Genomic DNA, 21,488 nt, shown 5'->3' on the forward strand with positions numbered 1-21,488 from the left:
ATTCAATGACAAAAGAAGAGTGCTTACAATAAATGGTGCTGGGAAAACCAGATATTCACATGCAGAAAAATGAAGCTAGACCATTACCCAACAACACATAGAAAATTAGCTCAAAATGGATCAAAACCTAAATGTAAGAGCTAAAACTCTTAGAAAACAACATTGTGTAAAAGCTTCACAATATTGATTTGGCAATCATTTCTTGGATATGACACCAAAAACACAGGTAACAAAAGATAAAGCAAACTGGACTTCATGAAAATTAAATTTGGGGGGCATCAAAAGACACTATCAACAGAGTAAAAAGGCAACTCACAGAAAGAGAGAAAATATTTGCAAATCATGTATCTGTGAGGGATTAATATCCAGAATATATAGAGAACTCCTGAAACTCAGTAGCAAAAAACAGCCCAATTATAAACTGGCAAAGGACATAAATAGACATTTCTCCAAAGAAGATATACAAGTTGCCAATAGCACATGACAGGATGCTCAATATCAGTAATCACTAGAGCACAGTAAATCAAAACTACAAGGAAGAATGTCAGGGTTCAATTTCTGATTCCACATCTAAGGCACTTGGAAGTTGCCACTTTGTCCTAAAAACAAATGAAAAGCTAAATAGACCGAAAAATCGACAACTCTACCAGGATCCATAAGTGAGTTGAGGACACAAGGCAAACCACATCCCTCAGGACTGGAGGAACACAGACCGTCCAACACAGGGAGCCCTGGTTGGCCGGAGCAAGACCGGGAGTGGAACTGCCCATGGGAACCAGTGCTATGGTCGGAAAACCTGAAGAGTGGCTGGAGGCTCAGTGTGGATAATTTTTTTTTAATATTTATTTATTTTTATTTTTGGTTGCGTGGACTCTCTAGTTGTGGCGCGCGGGCTTAGTTGCCTGGCAACATGTGGGATCTTAGTTCCCCGAAAGAACCTGTGTCCCCTGTGTTGGAAGGCAGCTTCTTAACCACTGGACCACCAGGGAAGTCCCTCAGTGTGGATAATTTTGAGAGTTAAAAAGCTGAAGAGGACCCAGTCGGGGAAGGGGGTGGGCACAGTTCTGTGAGTTTTACATCCAGGAGCTTGACCAGGTTCTTACAGTAAATATCAGGAAAAATCCCTTCTTGCTTCCTGCAGTGGGCAGGGAAAGGGAACTGTTTTGAAGCCAGAGCACACCGTTCTTTTTAACAACCTGCCCTCAGGAGAAACTATGTAACCAGAGCCTAACCTGACCTGGGGGAAGGGAAACACCCAGCTTCAGCCCCCTCTGGCCTCTCACCTGAGAGAAGGCAAATATCCAACTCCAGCCCACCCTGACCATCCTCTCCCGGGAAATGTGAAGAAATAAAACAACAGAAAACGCTTGTGAAGTTCACAGTCCCCAGTTCACAGGCTCCTTAAGACCAAGACCCAGTCATAGGGCTTTGGATGGCTTCCCCTCTCTCCCCACCTCATTACAAAGGGCCTAATCACAGCAGTTCCTTTCACCCAGCATATTATGTCTGGCAATCGAGACATATAAGGCATACCAAAAGGCAAAAGACAGGGGTAGGGACTTCCCTGATGGTCCAGTGGTTAAGACTCCGTGCTTCCAGACGTAGAGAATGAACTTGGGAAGGGTAAGCTAGGACGAAGCAAGAGAGGGGCATGGACATATATACACTACCAAATGTAAAATAGCTAGTGGGAAGAAGCCGCATAGCACAGGGAGATCAGCTCTGTGCTTTGTGACCACATAGAGGGGTGGGATAGGGAGGGTGGGAGGGAGACGCAAGAGGGAGGAGATATGAGGATATATGTGTGTGTATAGCTGATTCACTTTGTTATAAAGCAGAAACTAGCACACCATTGTAAAGCAATTATACTCCAATAAAGATGTGAAAAAAAAAAAAAGACTCCATGCTCCCAGTGGGGGCCGGGTTCAATCCCTAGTCAGGGGACTAGAACACACATGCCACAACTAAGATCCCGAGGGCCGCAACTAAGACCAGGCGCAGCCAAACAAATAAATATTGGGAAAAAAAAAAGGGGTAAAGAAGGGCATTAATAAGTCGATTTTCCAAGAAGACTTACAGCTCTTAACGTGTACATTCTTCCCAAGCTCATATGGGTAGATCACTTTCTGGGTCATTGAACACACCTTAAATTTAAAAGAATAGAAATTCTACAGTGTCTGATCTTAGACCACAGTGTAATTAACCTAGAATTAAATAACAGAAAGATAACTGGAAAAATCCCCAAACAAACGGGGACTAAACAACACACTTTTAGATAACATGAGTCAAAGAAGAAATCCCAAAAGAAACTAAAGTATTTTGAACTAAATGAAAATGGAAATACAACTTACCAAAATTTGTGGGATACAGTGAACGTAGTACTTAGAGTGAAATTTATAGCACTGAACGCATATGCTGGAAAAGAAGAAAGATCTACAATTAGTCAAAGAAGTTTCCATCTAAGGAAACTAGAAAAAGAAAAGCACATTAAATAAAAAGTAAGCAGAAAACAAGAAATAAGAATTAGAGCAGAAACCAATTAAATTTGGGCATAACCTACTTGAAATAGACCAATTCCTTGAAAGACACAACCTGCCAAAACTCACACATGGAGAGACAGACAACCTGAATACTGTGTAATTAAAAAAAAAAAAAACTTGAATAAAAAGTTTTTAAAAAGTACACATGAGCCAACTTTAAATGGGTCTCACTAACTGCAGTAGACTGAATAATGTCTCCCAAAGATATCAGTTTCTAATCCCTGCAGTCTGTAACTGTTTCTTTATACGGCAAAGGTTTGCAAATGTAATTGAATTAAGGGTCTTGAGTTAGGCAGATTATCGGAGAATCAGTGAGGGCCCTAAGTGCAGTCACATATATCCTTATACGAGGGATCTGTGTAAGATCTGACACACAGAGAGAAGAAAGCAACGTGACCATGGAGGTAAACGTTGGAATGCGGTGGCTCCAAGTGAAGGTGCGCGGTGCCCGCCAGAAGCTGGAAGTGGTAAGGAATGGGTTTGGGCCTGAACCTGCAGAGGGAACGCAGCCCCGCCAACACCTCGCGTTTGGCCCGGTTAAACTGATTTTGGACTTCTGTTATCCAAAACTATGAAATTATATATTTTTTAATTAAAAAGAACGCAATGATTATTCCCCCGTGTCTTTGGGTTGGAAACCCAGGTAGGACTTAGCTGAGTCCTCTGCTTCGGGGTCTCACGAGGCTACAGTTAGGGATCGGGGGCGGGGGAGGCTGCATTCTCACCTGTAGGCGTGACTGGGGAAGACCCCACTTCCAAGGTCATTCAGGCATTTACAGCATTCATTTTCCGAAGGCTGTCTGACTGAGGGCCCCAGCTTTTTGCTGGCTGTCAGCTAGAAGCTGTCTGGAAATCCTGGAGGTGGCCCACGAGTCCTGGGCATGTAGGTTCCCCCCAAATAAGCGCTCATTTCACTGAGCCAGCAAAGAGAATATCTCTGCAGTCTGCTAAGAGGGGTCCTTATATAATAATAATTAAGAGGGTAATATCCATCACCTCTGCCATGTGCCGCTGGTGAGGCTCGAGTCACACTAAAATCGTTTTCCACTAAAAAGCCCAGGCTCGGGGCTTCCCTGGTGGTGCAATGGTTGAGAGTCCGCCTGCCAATGCAGGGGACGTGGGTTCGTGCCCCGGTCCGGGAAGATCCCACATGCCGCGGAGCGGCTGGGCCCGTGAGCCGTGGCTGCTGAGCCTGCGCGTCCGGAGCCGCTGAGCCTGAGCGTCCGGAGCTCCGCAGCGGGAGAGGTCACAACAGTGAGAGGCCTGCATACCGCAAAAAAAAACACCACCACACACACTAAAAACCCCCCAAAAAACCCTCAGGCTCCCTGGAGAAATGACTGCATCAGGTGTGGGGCAGGAAATGTATCAGATGATCCTGGAACATCTTGTCATAACAGAGAGCAAGGAAACATGAAGGTTGACTCAGATCATAGCGAAAGGGCTTAGGAGCAAAGCTGAAATGACCAGGGTGACACATTATGACCATCAATAAATGATAACTACAGAGGATTAAAACCATCATGTATGTTTTAATCCCTGAGTTAATCACATCCTAATAAAATAATCCCTTAGAAGGATAATTGTAAAATAATTCATCATCTTGAAAACTGGTAACTAAAGAGAAATAATTGATTTTTTTTCTGTAGAAACTATCTCAGAATTAGGAAATTACTAATACAAAGATTCTCTCTATAAATATTCCAACTAATAAAGTATTATAAAAATTTATAAACTGTAACAGGTGTGTAGTGAACAGAGGTCTGGCCTTTACCCTCAGCTCTTGGGAGTTGATCTCTTGGTCTACGAAGTAAGGGGAGTCTTTGTCTGCCTGGAGCTTTGGCCACCAGACAGTCTGAGGGTGTGATTTAGGATGGGGGCTTTGGCTGTGCCACATCCGTTCCAAGCTCAGGAGGAAGTAGAGACAGAGGATCAGCCCAGCCACCAGAAAGGGCTGGAGACTAGAAGTTAATTCTGCCCACAGGGGCAGAGTGTGATTGATGGCTAATAAAAACAGACACCAGGAGTGTGGTGAGATGCCTGGTTGGCTATCACACCCGGGGGCGGGGAGGCAATGCCCCCATGTTCCCACATGGGGAGAACAACCGGAGATCTGCCTTTGGACCCCCGTACTTCGCCCTGGGTGGATTTCACCTGTCTCCTTTCTCTGTAACACACCGTGACTATAATAACTTCCTGTGAGTCAGTCACGAGCCACCACACCTGAGGGGGTCTGGGAAGCACGGGAAGTGAGGACGGTCTGAAGAGCTCCTGGCCCTCGAGGTGTGACTCACTCCTAGAACAGGAGGCTGGGTGACAGCAACTGGCTGGCGAGGAGGGACGAGACCAGAGTGACAGCGTGAGGAGCGGCTGCCACCTTCAAGGCTAAGCAGAGCCCCCAGGAAGACCCCTCACCAGCAGGGTCTGTAGGGTGTGGTGTGACCATAACTCTCAGAGTGTCGGAGAATGCTCGTTAGGGCGGCACCAGCAGAACTTTCTGGAAATCTACTCACCCCCGGGCTGCAGGCGGCCTCGCGTACAGCGCGGGGCCTGGAGGTCAAACATCCAGCCGGTGCGAGTTCTTTCCTTCCTGCAGTGCGGTCTCCCGCGCCCCCTGCCGACCGCCTCGGCGTCGTGCCGGCTGGAGGAGAAAAAACACCAAAGGACCCCAACCCATTTCACCTGGGAGGCAAAAGGGTAAATTTGGAGATGAGAGGCCATCAGTCCTAACCAACCTGGGTGACGTCATCCTGGCCCGCCCGCTGTCACTGCTGTCACCGCTGCCTGGTGGCCTCCTCAGCCACGGAGGCTGACCGCCAGGCCATGGCCTACACCTCTTGCCACAGGGGTTGCCTTAATTTAACTCTCCTCCAATTAGACATGATTCTTATCACACTTTTAATTCATGCAGTGCATGATTATTTATATTTTCCAGCATATATACACATATGCTTTCTTTCTTTTTTCTTCTCCTTTTTTTTTTCTTTTATGCACATGTTCTTTCTCTACCATGCTTCCTGAATGCCACTTTTTGGTTCTTGTTTAATATTCCTGCTTGTTGAAATATCGCATGTATTCGTTCTTTCAGTGAGGGGCAATGGGGAAACCGCACAGCCTCTGTCATGGGAAGTGTGTGTTTGCTCTCACTCTTTTTTTTTTAATTTTTGAAAAACATTTATTTATTTATTTATTTTTGGCTGTGTTGGGTCTTCGTTTCTGTGCGAGGGCTTTCTCTAGTTGCGGCGAGCGGGGGCCATTCTTCATCGCAGTGCGCGGACCTCTCACTATCGCGGCCTCTCTTGTTGCGGAGCACAGGCTCCAGACGCGCAGGCTCAGTAGTTGTGGCTCACGGGCCTAGTTGCTCCGCGGCATGTGGGATCCTTCCAGACCAGGGCACGAACCCGTGTCCCCTGCATTGGCAGGCAGATTCTCAACCACTGCGCCACCAGGGAAGCCCCTGCTCTCACTCTTGAGGCGTCATTTAAGTAGATATAGAGGTCTAAGTCGACCATTATCTTTCCTCAGCACATTAAAAATACTATTGCATCATATTCAGATATGTATTGTACCTAATGAGAAGTTTATAATTATTATAATTTGACTTTTTTGTATAAACACTTTAATTTCTCTTTTGGAAATTTTTGTGTCTTAGATATTCTGTCACTTTACTATGATTTTTGCTGTCAGGACTTCTTTTAATTATCTTGTGCAGAACTAAGTATGCTTTTTCATTCTGGAAATTCATATCTTTCTTTAATACTGGAAAATTCTCAACTATTTAAAAAAATATTGCCTCACCCTTCTTATCCCTAATTTTTCCTTTTGGATCTCTTAGCAGACACATAAAAACTTTCTTAAGGGGCTTCCCTGGTGGCGCAGTGGTTGGGAGTCCGCCTGCCAATGCAGGGGACACGGGTTCGTGCCCCGGTCCGGGAGGATCCCACATGCCGCGGAGCGGCTGGGCCCGTGAGCCATGGCCGCTGAGCCTGCGCGTCTGGAGCCAGTGCTCCGCAACGGGAGAGGCCACAACAGCGGGAGGCACGCGTACCGCAAAAAAAACAACTTTCTTAAAAAAATTTTTTATGTGGTAAAATACACATGACATAAAATTTAGCTTTTTATTTTTTTGGCCTCGCCCTCAGCAGTGAAAGTGTGGAGTCCTAACCACTTGACAGCCAGGGAATTCCCATAATTTACCATTTTTAAGTGTACAGTTCAATGGTATTAAGTACATTTATATTGTTATGAAACCACCACCATCCAGCCCCGTATTTCACCTTGTAAAACTAAAACTCTGCCCCCCATTAAATACCATCTGTCCATTCTCCCCTCCCCCAGCTCCTGGTAACCACCATTTACTTTCTGTCTTTATGATTTTTGACATATAAGTGGAATTATACAGTATTTGACTTTTTGTAACTGGCTTACTTCACCTAGCATAATGTCCTCAAGGTACATCCATGCCTTGTTTTTTGCTTTTTCTTGCTAATTTCTCTGGCAATTTGGGAAAAGAATAGTTTCTTCAACAAGTGATTCTTGGACTACTGGATGTCTATATGGGAAACAATGAAATGTGTACATTTTTACAAGTGGTTTATATACAAAAATTAACTCAAAAAACACATTAACTCAAAATGGATTAATGACCTAAATAAAAGAGCTAAAACTATAAAACTTTCAGTAGAAAACGTAGGGTAAATCTTCATGACCTTGGTAGATCTTCATGACCAAAACCTGAGCAATGAAAGATTAAATAACTTGAACCTCATCAAAATTAAAAAAAACTTGGGCTTCCCTGGTGGCGCAGTGGTTGAGAGTCCGCCTGCCAATGCAGGGGACACAGGTTCGTGCCCCGGTCTGGGAAGATCCCACATGCCATGGAGCGGCTGGGCCCGTGAGCCATGGCCGCTGAGCCTGCGCGTCCGGAGACTGTGCTCTGCAAAGGGAGAGGCCACAGCAGTGAGAGGCCCGCGTACCACACACACACACAAAAAATTTTAAAAACTTGTGTATCAAAGGCAATTGTCAAGAAAGTGAAAAGACAACCTATAGAATGCAAGAAAATATTTGCAAATCATATATCTAATAAGGTCTAGTATCCAGAAAATATGACGAACTCTTACAATTCAACAACTAATAGGCCCTCATATCTATCAAAGGTGACCAATTTTTTTTACAAGAAATATCATAAAGGGCTCATGGTTTTAAATATATCTGATGTGTTTCAGTCTATGGAAATTATTTTATTTACTGCTCAGATTGCCTTATCTTTGTCAAGTGGGAGCCTCTTCAATTTAGCTTTCAAGTACTTTAAACATAACACGACTATGGTCCTCACTACCTCGGGTGACAAGACACTCCAGGCTCACGGTGTACATTTCCCACCCAAGACCTGGAATCAGTCATCCAGTCCTTGCGCTTCAATAGACAAAGCTGGGAAATCTGTCTCCATCTATACTCCCTCCCCTGCAAAGAGGAAACACTTCTTGAGTTCATACCAATACTGTCAATTCAAATTTAGGACTAAAGGTGTTCACTTAACCTATTCTATTGTGGATCTGTGCCTTCTTTTTTCACACTGAAAATATTCATTCTCAAGGACATTAGGAGTGATATAATTAGAAACTCCTCTTATGCTGTAGCCCATAATATGCATAAAACAGACTTAGAATAACAATAACAACACTAACACCAACATAATTACTGACAGTAGTTTTCAAAAACGTGTTTGGGATTTCCCTGGTGCGCAGTGGTTAAGAATCTGCCTGCCAGTGCAGGGGACACGGGTTCAAGCCCTGGTCCGGGAAGATCCCACATGCCACGGAGCAACTAAGCCCGTGCACCACAACTACTGAGCCTGAGATCTAGAGCCTGCGAGCCACAGCTACTGAGCCCACATGCCACAACTACTGAAGCTCGCGTGCCTGGAGACCGTGCTCTGCAACAAGAGAAGCCACCACAATGAGAAGCCCGTGCACCGCTACGAAGAGTAGCCCCCACTCGCCGCAACTAGAGAAAGCCCGCGCACAGCAACGAAGACCCAATGCAGCCAAAAATAAATAAATGAATAATAAAAAAAAAAAAAACAGAATGTCTGGTGACAATCAGTTTTCTTTCATTACTTGTACTTTGGAACCCAGAGACTATTTCCTTTTTCATTTCTTTTTTAAAAAGTCTAACAATTTAAAAAATATGTTTCCATGTATGTCATTCAGGGTCAGTTTTCCCAGATGCAGAGTGTTGTCCTTTCAATTTTTAAATTTTGGTACAAAATTTTCTTGAATTATATATATATATATATATATATATATATATATATATATATATATATATATATATAGCTGCTCCATGGCATGTGGGATCTTCGCGGACCGGGGCTCAAACCTGTATCCCCTGCATTGGCAGGCAGATTCTTAACCACTGCACCACGAGAGAAGGTCCTGAAATGTTTCTTTTCTGAATTATGTTACTTCTTCCCTGATTTTCTCTGGTTCTTATTTACATTGTTTTTTCAATTCTTTATAATTTTTAATGTCTTTTAACTAGTTTTGAAACACTAGGCCATTGTTTCTGTCTGTTTTGTAAGCATGTCTTCCTTTTATTTTCTTTAGGGAACTTATCTGGTTTCTTACTCTCTATTTTTTAAAAATATTAATCTTATGTAAGATTCAGCATGGATCTGTTTCAGTTATTTATTCTTACATTATAGTAGTTTCCCAAACTTTAAGGTGGGAGGTGTAATTTGTTTTCCTGACTTTACAGCTCTATGGCGCCATCTTCTGTTGCCTCTGTGAAAAGTTAAATAATAAAAGGCCGCTGACCTGAGACTAAAAGGACTGCCTCGCAATCCACCCTGTTTTATCTGGACTCCCTTTTTCATTTTCCTCCTTAGATCCTGAGCTGCTTAAATCTTTAACACTCCTAGGAAGGGAGACTGGGCTGGTTAGTTTTGAGAGTTTGGCGGGGCAGTCTCTTTCAGCACCTTTGTATCTTACTGACAACACGTGGTACAAAACGCTGGTGTTTCAGATGCTGCTCTCCAGTTGGCTCACAGGCCTTCCTGGGAATACCGACTGGTCTTTGGGGGCTTTGCTTTTCTCTGGGGCTGTTTCTTCCTCTTGCTCCCTCTGGCACACATGCTGGTACCATTTGCCTCTTGCAGCGTTAGGTGGCTCGCTGCTGTCTGCTCGTGTTTTGGAGACCTTGGCGTTGCTGTACCATCTAATTTGGTTGCAGATATCGTCCGAGGATTTTTGTTTTCTTCATCCTAGTTGTTCTGTGTGAGCTTTTTTTTAAAAAAAAAAAAAAACAGAAAAATACTAACATTTTCTCTAAACCAAAAGAGATATGGTTATATTTTCAGAGCTTGAGCAGTCTTTGTTATTAAGTTCATGGCATGAAATATACTTGTCATCTTTTCATGGGATGTCAACAGCTGTCAACAGGATATCAGCATTTTTAATCTCGTTAGGGTTTTGTTTGTTTTAGGTCACGCCATTTGGCATGTGGAATCTTAGTTCCCCGACAAGGGATTAAACCTGTGCCCCTGGCAGTGGAAGCACAGAGACTTAACCACTGGACCGCCAGGGAACTCCCTTGTTAGGGTTGTTTTGACGTAACGAGGTTAGAAATATGCACAGGACTACACCTAAAACTGTCAAACTTCATGAAGAGATGTGGCCATAGCATTTAAATGAGAATATCTATTTCCCTTGGTTTAGATATTCCTGCTTGGGACCCATCTTATAGGAATTGGAGCTTCAATATCAAGAAATATATACACAAAGATATAAAAGCACATCACCTGCAGTGCTAAAAAGTTGGAAGAAAACCCTGTCAGTCCATAATTGGGGAATAGATTATTTGTAGAACATTTGCACTGTGGATTAGTCGTTCAGCTATCAAAATGAATTAGAGCTTTATCAATTAACCTGGAGAGATGTCCATAATCTATTTTGTTTAGGAAAATCTTCCAAAATGTGGAAACAAAAAAAGGTGATTACATAACAATATCTGGCTCTAGCACTTTCCAACGAGCTAGCCTTAGTGTCTTCTACTTCCGGCAATATAACAAATTGCTGTTTACAGATGATGAGGGGCCACGTGCCACAACCACTGAAGCCCGCGCACCTAGCGCCTGAGCTGCACAACAAGAGAAGCCACCGCAGTGAGAAGCCCGTGCACCGTAAGGAAGAGCAGCCCCCACTCGCCGCAAATAGAGAAAGCCCACGTGCAGCAATGAAGACCCAAAGCAGCCCAAAAAAAATTAACCTGGGAATTCCCTGGTGGTCCAGGGATTAGGACTCCGGGCTTTCACTGCCGAGGGCCTGGGTTCAATCCCTGGTCAGGGAATTGAGATCCCGCAAGCCACGTAGCATGTTCGCCCCCCCCCGCAAAAAAAAAGGTTAACTTGTAAAAAACTAGTAAGATGTGTGCCATGGACTGAATTGTGTCCCCCACCAAGTTCTGTTGAAGCCCTGACCCCCTGTGTGACTGTTTGGAGGTGGGGCCTCTAAGGAGGGAATGAAGGTGAGGTGAGGTCACTGGGCGGGGCCTCGGCCCGGTAGGCCTGATGGCCTCACAAGAGCAGGAAGGGGCAGGAGAGCAAGGAGGCCTGGTGTGGACACGGTGAGAAGGCGGCCACTGCAAGCCAGGAGGACAGACTTCACCATGCGCCCATCCTGAAGGTACCCTGGTCTCTGGCTTCCAGCTTCCAAAACTGTGAACGAATAAATGTCTGTTGTGTTAGCCACCCAGACTGTGGTCTTCGGTTTCAGCAGCCTGAGCTGGATAACACAATGTGATAAATTTTTCCTGACTAGTAAAGACTATGACCCTGAAGGTTCTGGTTTTATTTTGCTATAGCGTATTAACACTGATTTTACATATAATCTAGCAGTCACATGACAGCATCCCTTTTATCACTGTTCATATAAATCCACATTAATGATTCAAGTAAAATTTTGACAGATGCTCAGTATTATTTGTGTGGGAATTTTATCTTCCCTAATTTGAGAAATAGGTGGTGCTTTTGCCCTTTTAAAAAATTTGTGGTAAAATATATTTAACTTAAGATTTGCCACTTTCATCATGTCAAGTGTACAGTGCAGTGGTATTAATTACATTCACAATGTTGTGCAGTCATCACCACCATCCCTTTCCAAATTCTTCATCATCCCAAACAGAAACCCAACACCCACTTAGCAATAACTCTCAGTTTTGTTCTTCCCTCGTCCCTGGTAACCACGATTTTCCTTTCTGTCTCGACGAACGTGACTATTCTAGGTGGTCCATGTGACTGGACTCGTGAAATACTTGTCCTTTTGTGTCTGGCTTGTTTCACTGAGCACATTTTCAAGGTTCGTGTTGTAACGTGTACAGAACTGCCTTCCCTTTTGTGGCTGAAAAATATTCCATCGTGTGGATGGACCACATTTTGTCTATCCATTGACTACTCATGGACCTTAGGGTTGTTTCTGCCTTCTGTGAATAATATTGTAACTTAGTGTCCAACTATCTCTTTAAATCCCTGTTTTCAATTCCTCTGGATACATACCTCAGAGGCCAATGACTGGGCCACAGGGTAATTCTCTGTTTAGCTTTTGAGGAACCACCGTGTGTGTGTTTGTTGATAGACTTTATTTCTCAGAGCAGTTTTAGGTTCACAGCACAACTGAGCAGAAAATACAGACATTTCCCGTGTGCTCCCTGAGCCCACAAGCCTTCTGCACTATGGACACCGTGAAACAAAGTGGGACCTTTATTACAACCAGTAAACCTACACTGAGACGTCCTCATCCCTAGAGTCTACAGTGTACACTCGGGGTCATTCCTGGTGTTGCACGTTCTGTGGGTTTTGGTGCCTGTATGACACGTATCCACCATTAGAATAAAGCAGAAGAGTTTCACTGCCCTAAAGTCCTCTGTGCTCCACCTGGCAGCCACTGATCTTTTCACTGTCTCCATAGTTTTGTCTTTTCCAGGAGGTCACATGGTTGGAATCACATTGCGTGTGGTTTTTCAGATCAGCTTCTCTCACTTAGCAATATGCACTTAGGTTTTCTCCATGTCTTTTCATGGTTTCATAGCTCATTTCTTTTCAGCACTGAGAACATTCCACAGTATGGATGTACTACAGTTTGTCCACTCATCTACTGAAAGACAAGTTTTCAGCTTTAGCAGCTATGAATAAAGCTGCTATAAATGTTTTTGTTCAGGTTTCTGTGTGGACATAAGTTTTCAACTCATTTGGGTAAATGCCAAGGAGAGCATTTGTTGGGTCCTATGATAAAAGTGTAGTTAGCTCTGGGCTTCCCTGGTGGCGCAGTGGTTGAGAGTCCGCCTGCCGATGCAGGGGACACGGGTTCGTGCCCCGGTCTGGGAAGATCCCACATGCTGCAGAGCGGCTGGGCCCGTAAGCCATGGCCGCTGAGCCTGTGTGTCCGGAGCCTGTGCTCCGCAACGGGAGAGGCCACGGCAGTGAGAGGCCCGCGTACCGCAAAAAAAAAAAAAAAAAAAAAAAAAAAAATGTAGTTAGCTCTGTAGAAACTGCAATCAGAAACTGAATACGTTGAAGTTGTAAACCCCAAAGTGAGGGTGTTAGAAGGTGGGGCTTTGGAAGGTCGTTAGGTCACGAGGATGGGGCCCGCGTGAAGGGGATCACTGTCCCCACAGAAGGGAACCCGTCTACCTTGTGAGGACACAGTGAGAAGATCTCTGGCTTTGAATCAGGAAGGGCCACCCCCAAACACCATATCTGCTGGTGCCTTGATCTTGGATCTTTCAGCCTCAAGAACCGGGAGAAAAAAAAATTGTGTTGTTTATAAGTCTACTTTATTCTGTTGCAGCAGCAGGAAAAGACCAAGACAACTGCCGGGCTGTCTTGCACAGCAGGTGTGCCGTTTGCATCCCGACGGGCCGCGGGTGAAGGTTCCTGTAGCTGCACAGCCTCAACAGCGTTTGCTGGCATTTGGGTTCCTCAGTGTTCTGGATTTTGGCTGTTCTCACAGGTGTATAGTGGCATCTCATTGCTGTTTTCTTTCTTTCTTTCTTTCTTTTTTACCAAGGGGATCCATGTTTCTGTTTGTTTGTTTCTCTTTTGGCTGTGCCATGTGGCTTGCAGGATCTTAGTTCCCCGACCAGGGATTGAACCCAGGCCCTCAGCAGTGAAAGCGCTGAGACCGCCAGGGAAGTCCCCTATCTTAATCATTTTTAACTGCACAGTTCAGGGGTACTAGGTACCTCCATATTCTTGTGTGACCATCATCACAATCCACCTCCAGAACTTTTTCTTCGTTCCAAACAGAAACTCTGTCCCTACTGAGCGATGACAGACCGTTCCCTCCACCCCAGCCCGGGTCACCTCTATTCTACTTTGTGTCTCTACAAAGTAGGACAGCAGGCATTTTTATTTCTGTATGTGTCAACAAACATTTATAACCTCTACTGGGAATTACTGCTCATTACAGGACACCCTCAAACACAGTAACCACTGGAGGGCTCCAGGAGTGCTAGCTGTCACTGTTGCAATGTTTGTTCAGAATTTTGTACTTTCCAAACCAAAGTAAAAAAACACTGAAAAGTAGCACTAGATTTGCTGTAAAGCTCTCCTTCTTGAAAGACAGTTAGTATCTCCAGCTTTTGACAGGTGGTCCCCACATCTCGGTGTAAAGGGGGGACTCCATGTGATCAGAAGTCTGCTGCTTCTGGAGCAAAAGGACATGAACCACATGGAAGCTACTTGGCATTTCCCTGTTCTACTTGTTGGTCACAAAAGACACTGTGATTGTCACATTACTTTCTGTTGCAGACACTACTGGACACTCATAAAGGTTTTCTTTCTTGCTCCATAAATGAGGTACCAGGTCACCAGAATGGCCAGCAGGAGCCATGTAGTCTGCCAGGGTCTGGCCATGGTCCCTCAGCTGGGAAGAAACAGGAAGCGTCCCCTCTTTGCCCTTCAAGGGGCCAAGGAGGTGGGAATTTTTATATTTTGTTGATTAGTGTATCCTGAGCTCCTAGAAAAGTACCTAACACAGTCAATAAATGGAATCAATTTAAGAAGAAAAACCATACAATCATTTCAACGGATTAAAAAGAAATATTTTGGGGAATTTCCTGGTGGTCCAGTGGTTAAGACTCTGAGCTTCCACTGCAGGGGGCACGGGTTTGATCCTCGATCAGGGAACTAAGATCCCACATGCCATGTGGCCAAAAAAAAGAAAGAAAAAAAAGTCATTATAGCAAAGTTGCAGGATACAAGGTCATTTGCTATCCTATATGTCAGCAGTGAACAGGTGGAATTTTAAATTAAAAACAAAATACCACTTACATTAGCACCCTTCAAAATTAAATACTTGGGGGTGGAGTCAAGATGGCAGTGTGGGAAGACGTGGAGTTAGGTCTCCCCACAACTAGGGTGTCTGCCGGCCGCTGGTGGGGGACTCTGACCCCCAAGGAGATGGGAGGAACCCCCAAGTGAACTAGTAGGACGTAGGGAGACAGAGGGTGGTGGAGAAATGGAAGCCAGACAAGGTCAGCGCCCCTGAGGCCAGGGAGAGCAGGAGAGGCAGGCAGGAGGGACCCTCCCAGACCCCAGACCGGAGGAGCAGGAGAGGAGAGGAGGGCATCTGCGCTGAGCACTTGAGCCCAGGAAGCCTGCTGGGCTCCCAGGTGAGGTCCCTGCCCTCTGAGACCAGGATGGGGGGCACGCCTGGGCCCCTTCTGTTCCTTGAGCCTAAGTCCCAGCCCCCATAGCTCCCAGGGCTTTTTCCAGCCCTGTGGGCCCTGAGCATTGGCCCCGCCCACTGCCCAAACCTTGCCCTTCCTTAGGCCCCGCCCTCCACAGCCAAGGCCTTCCCCCCACCATTTTTTTTTTCTTTTTTTCCTTTCCCTCCTCCACTTTTTTACTATTGTGGTACTGATGTACCTTCTGGTTGTTGATTCATCTATATTTTTATTTTTACATTCTTTCTAACATATCTGTTAGTTTCCTAGTCTAATTTTGGTTTTTTACTTTGTTATTTTTCTCTCTCTCTCTTTTTTTTTTTTGCCACCCCACGTGGCTTGCGGGATCTTGATTCACGAGCCTGAGGTTGGGGGGAAGCTCCTGTGGTGGGACCTCCGAGTGCAAACCACTGGACTAACAGAGAACCTCAGACTCCAGGGAATATTCATTGGAGTGAGGTTTCACAGAGTTCCTCATCTCAGCACCAAGACCCAGCTCTCCCCAACAGCCTACAAACTCCAGTGTTGGAAGCCTCAGGCCAAACAAACAGTAAAACAGGGACACAATCCTACTCATTAAAAAAAAAAAGAGAGACGGCAAAAAAATATGTCACAGATGAAAGAGCAAGATAAAAACCTACAAGGCCAAATAAATGAAGAGGAAATAGGCAGTCTACCTGAAAAAGAATTCAGAGTAATGATAATAAAGACGATCCAGAATCTCAGAAATAGAATGGAGGCACGGATGAGAAAATACAGGAAATGTTTAACAAAGATCTAGAAGAACTAAGGAACAAACAGAGATGAACAACACAATAACTGAAATTAAAATTACTCTAGGGCTTCCCTGGTGGCACAGTGGTTAAGAATCTGCCTGCCAATGCAGGGTACATGGGTTCAAGCCCTGGTCCGGGAAGATCCCACATGCTGTGGAGCAACTAAGCCCATGCGCCACAACTATTGAGCCTGCACTCTAGAACCCATGAGCCACAACTACTGAGCCCGCGTGCCACAACTACTGAAACCCATGTGCCTAGAGCCCGTGCTCCGCAACAAGAGACGCCACTTCAATGAGAAGCCCGTGCACCACAATGAAGAGTAACCCCCACTTGCCACAACTAGAGGAAGCCCATGCACATCAACAAAGACCAAATGCAGCCAAAAATAGATAAATAAAATAAATAAAGTAAAAAAAATACTCTAGAAGGAACCAATATTAAAATAATTGAGGCAGAAGAATGAATAAGTGAGCAGGAAGACAGAATGGTGGAAATAACTGCCAAGGAGCAGAATAAAGAAAAAAAGAATGAAAAGAATTGAAGACAGTCTCAGAGAGCTCTGGGACAACACTAAATGCACCAACATTCGAATTATAGGGGTCCCAGAAGAAGAAGAGGAAAATAAATGGTCTGAGAAAATATTTGAAGAGATTATAGTTGAAAACTTCCCTAACATGGGAAAGGAAATAGTCACCCAAGTCCAGGAAGCAAAGAGTCCCATACAGGATAAACCCTAGGAGCAACACACCAACACACAAATTAATCAAACTAACAAAGATTAAATTCAAAGAAAAAATATTAAAAGCAGCAAGGGAAAAACAAAAAATAACATACAAAGTAATCTCCATAAGGTTAGCAGCTGATTTCTCAGTGGAAACTCTGCAGGCCAGAAGAGAGTGGCAGAATATACTTAAAGTGATGAAAGAGAAAAACCTACAACCAAGATTGCTCTACCCAGCAACGATCTCATTCAGATTCGATGGAGAAGTCAAAAGCTTTTCAGACAAACAAGAGCTAAGAGAATTCAGCACCACCAAACCAGCTTTACAACAAATGCTACAGAAACTTCTCTAAGTGGGAAACACAAGAGAAGAAAAAGACCCACAAAAACAAACCCAAAACAATTAAGAAAATGGTAATAGGAACATACATATCGATAATAACCTTTAATGTAAATGGATTAAATGCTCCAACCAAAAGACAAAGACTGGCTGAATTGATACAAAAACAAGACCCATATATATGCTGTCTACAAGAGACCCACTTCAGACCTAGGAACACATACAGACTGAAGGTGAAGATATGGAAAAAGATATTCCATGAAAATGGAAATCAAAAGAAAGCTGCAGTAGCAACACTCATATCAGATAAAATAGACTTTAAAATAAAGACTGTTACAAGAGATAAGGAGGGACACTACATAATGATCAAAGGATCAATCCAAGAAGGTGATATAACAATTATAAATGTTTATGTACCTAACATAGGAGCACCCTAAAACATGAGGCAAATGCTAACAACCATGAAAGAAGAAATCAACAGTAATACAATAAGAGTAGGGGACTTCAACACCCCACTTACACCAATGGACATGTCATCCAAACAGAAAATAAATAAGGAAACACAAGCTTTAAATGACACAATAGACCAGATAGATCTAATAGATATTTATAGAACATTCCACCCAAAAATGGTAGAATACACTTTCTTCTCAAGTGCACATGGAACATTCTCCAGGATAGATCACATATTGGGTCACAAATCAAGCCTTGGAAAATTTAAGAAAATTGAAATTGTATCAAGCATCTTTTCTGACCACAATGCTATGAGACTGGACATCAATTACAGGAAAAAAACTGCAAAAAACACAAATATATGGAGGCTAAATAGTGTGTTACTAAATAACCAAGAGATCACTGAAGAAATCAAAGAAGAAGTAAAAAAATACATAGAAACAAATAACAATGAAAACAGGAAGACCCAAAACCTATGGGATGCAGCAAAAACAGTTCTAAGAGGGAAGTTTATAGCAATTCAATCTCACCTCAAGAAACAAGAAAAATCTCAAATAAACAATCTAACCCTACACTTAAAACAATGAGAGAAAAGAGAACAAATAAAGCCCAAAGTCAGTAGAAGGAAAGAAATCATAAAGATCAGAGCAGAAATAAATGAAATACAAATGAAGAAAACTATAGCAAAGATCAATAAAACTAAAAGCTGTTTCTTTGAGAAGATAAACAAAATTGATAAACCCTTAGTGAGACTCATCAAGAAAAAAAGGGAGAGGACACAAATCAATAAAATTAGAAATGGAAAAGGAGAAATCACAACTGATACTGCAGGAAAACAAAGGATTATAGGAGACTACTACAAACAACTATATGCCAATAAAATGGACAATCACAAAGAAATGGACAAATTCTTGGAAAGGTACAATTTTCCAAGACTGAACCAGGAAGAATTAGAAAATATAAACAGACCTATCACAAGTAATGAAATTGAAACCATAATTAAAAATCTTCCAACAAACAAAAGTCCAGGACCAGGTGGCTTCACAGGAGAATTCTGTCAAACATTTAGGGAAGAGCTAACACTGACCCTTCTCAAACTCTTCCAAAAAATTGCAGAGGGAGGAAGGAACACTCCCAGATTAATTCTACAAAGCCACCACCACCCTGATACCAGAACCAGAAAAAGATATCACAAAAAAATAAAATTATAGACCAATATTACTGATGAACATAAATGCAAAAATCCTGAACAAAATACTAGCAAACAGAATCCAACAGCACATTAAAAGGATCATACACCATGATTAAGTGGGATTTATCCCAGGGAGGCAAGGATTCTTCAATATACGCAAATCAATCAATGTGATACACCACATTAACAAATTAAGGAATAAAAAACATATGATCATCTCAAAAGATGCAGAAAAAGCTTTTGACAAAATTCAACACCCATTTATGATAAAAACTCTCCAGAAAATGGGCATAGAGGGAAACTACTTCAACATAATAAAGGCCATATTATGACAAACCCACAGCGAGCATCATACTCAGTGGTGAAACACTGAAAGCATTTCCACTAGGATCAGGAACAAGACAAGGATGTCCACTCTCGCCACTCTTATTCAACATAGTTTCGGAATTCCTAGCCACAGCAATCAGAGAAGAAAAAGAAATAAAAGGAATACAAATTGGAAAAGAAGAAATAAAACTGTCACTTTTTGAGGATGACATGATACTATACACTATACATAGAAAATCCTAGAGATGCCACCAGAAAACTACTAAAATTAATCAATTAAGCATTAATTCATTAATGAATGAATTTGGTAAGGTTGCAGGATACAAAATTAATGCACAGAAATCTCTTGCATTCCTATACACCAACAACAAAAAATCAGAAAGAGAAATTAAGGAAACACTCCCATTTACCATTGCAACAAAAAGAATAAAATATCTAGGAATAAACCTGCTTGAGGAGGCAAAAGACTTGTACTCAGAAAACTATAAAACACTGATGAAAGAAATCAAAGATGACATAAACAGATGGAGAGATATACCATGCTCTTGGATTAGAAGAATCAATATTGTGAAAATGACTATACTACCCAAAGCAATCTACAGATTCAATGCAATCCCTATCAAACTACCAATGGCATTCTTCACAGAATTAGAACAAAAAAAATCTTACAATTCATATGGAAACACAAAAGACCCCGAATAGCTAAAGCAATCTTGAGAAAGAAAAACGGAGTTGGAGGAATCAGGCTCCCTGACTTCAAACTCTACCACAAAGCTACAGTCATCAAGACAGTATGGTACTGGCACAGAAACAGAAATATAGATCAATGGAACAGGATAGAAAGCCCAGAGATAAACCCACGCACATATGGGCACCAAATTTATAACAAAGGAGGCAAGAACATACAATGGAGAAAAGACAGCCTCTTCAATAAGTGGTGTTGGGAGGGCTTCCCTGGTGGCGCAGTGGTTGGGAGTCTGCCTGCTGGTGTGGGGCACGCGGGTTCGGGCCCTAGCCTGGGGGGATCCCACATGCCGCGGAGCGGCTGGGCCCATGCACCACAATTGCTGAGCCTGAGCTCTGGAGACTGCGGGCCACAGCTGCTGAGCCCGTGTGCCACGGTTGCTGAGGCCTGCACACCTGGAGCCCGTGCTCCGCAGTAGGGGAGGCCGCGGCGGTGGGGGGCCCGCGCGCCGCGGCGGGGGGTGGCCCCTGCTCGCCACAGCTGGAGGGAGCCCATGCACAGCAGCGGGGAGCCAACACAGCCAAAAATAAGTAAATAAATAAATTTATAAAAATAAATAAATAAGTGGTGTTGGGAAAACTGGACAGCTACATGTAAAAGAATGAAATTAGAACACTCCCTAACACCATACACAAAAATAAACTCCAAATGGATTAGAGACCTAAATGTAAGACCAGACACTATAAAACTCTTAGAGGAAAACATAGGAAAAACACTCTTTGACATAAACCACAGCAAGATCTTTTTTGACCCACCTATTAGAGTAACAGAAAAAAAACAAAAATAAACAAATGGGACTTAATTAAACTTAAAAGCTTTTGCACAGCAAAGGAAACCATAAACAAGACAAAAAGACAACCCTCAGAATGGGAGAAAATATTTGCAAATGAAACAACAGACAAAGGATTATCGCCAAAATATGCAAACAGCTCATGGAGCTCACTATCAAAAAAACAAACAATCCAGTTAAAAAATGGGCAGAAGACCTAAACAGACATTTCACCAAGGAAGACATACAGATGGCCAAGAGGCACATGAAAAGATGCTCAACATCACTAATTATTAGAGAAATGCAAATCAGAACTACAATGAGATATCACCTCATGCCAATCAGAATGGCCATTATCAAAAAAGCTAGAAACAGTAAATGATGGAAAGGGTGTGGTGAAAAGGGAACCTTCCTGCACTGTCGGTAGGAATGTAAACTGATACAATCACTATGGGAAACAGTATGGAGGTTCCTTAAAAAAAACTAAAAATAGAACTACCCTGTGACCCAGCAATCCCACTGCTGGGTATATACCCTGAGAAAACCATAATTCAAAATGAGACATGCACCACAGTGTTCACTGCAGCACTATTTACAATAGCCAGGACATGGAACCAACCTAGATGTCTATCAACAGATGAATAGATGAAGGAGATGTGGCACATATATACAATGGAATATTACTCAGCCATAAAAAGAGATGAAATTGAGTTATTTGTAGTGAGGTGGATGGACCTAGAGTCTGTCATACAGAGTGAAGTAAGTCAGAGAACAACAAATACTGTATGCTAATGCATATACATGGAATCTAAAAAAAAAAAAAAAAAAGGAACTGATGAACCTAGTTGCAGGGCAGGAAAATAAAGAGGTAGACATAGAGAATGGACTTGGTGACA

The 21,488-nt window shown here is 43.1% G+C and overlaps 1 protein-coding gene across 9 annotated transcripts in view; it reads right to left on the bottom strand.

Moving 5' to 3' along the window:
• Nucleotides 1-21,488, bottom strand: part of ZMYM5 (zinc finger MYM-type containing 5) — a 91,242-nt gene that overhangs the window by 36,581 nt on the left and 33,173 nt on the right. For 2 of the 9 annotated variants that reach the window (XR_009536851.1, XM_060129535.1), the window contains exons 1-2: nucleotides 5,054-5,338; nucleotides 2,352-2,415 (exon numbers count right to left, since the gene is read on the bottom strand). Coding sequence is in view for 7 of the 9 variants with exons in the window: in XM_060129535.1 (XP_059985518.1) it covers nucleotides 2,352-2,415; nucleotides 5,054-5,261 (272 nt within the window). In the remaining 2 variants the exon portion in view is untranslated. Of the gene's footprint in view, nucleotides 1-2,077; nucleotides 2,133-2,351; nucleotides 2,416-5,053; nucleotides 5,339-6,968; nucleotides 7,014-9,522; nucleotides 9,826-21,488 lie in introns of those variants that run through there. The other 7 variants (XM_060129537.1, XM_060129536.1, XM_060129531.1 and 4 more) reach the window with 6 other exon arrangements.

This window comes from Lagenorhynchus albirostris, chromosome 18 (assembly GCF_949774975.1).
Source record: "Lagenorhynchus albirostris chromosome 18, mLagAlb1.1, whole genome shotgun sequence".
Taxonomy (NCBI): Eukaryota; Metazoa; Chordata; class Mammalia; order Artiodactyla; family Delphinidae; genus Lagenorhynchus; species Lagenorhynchus albirostris.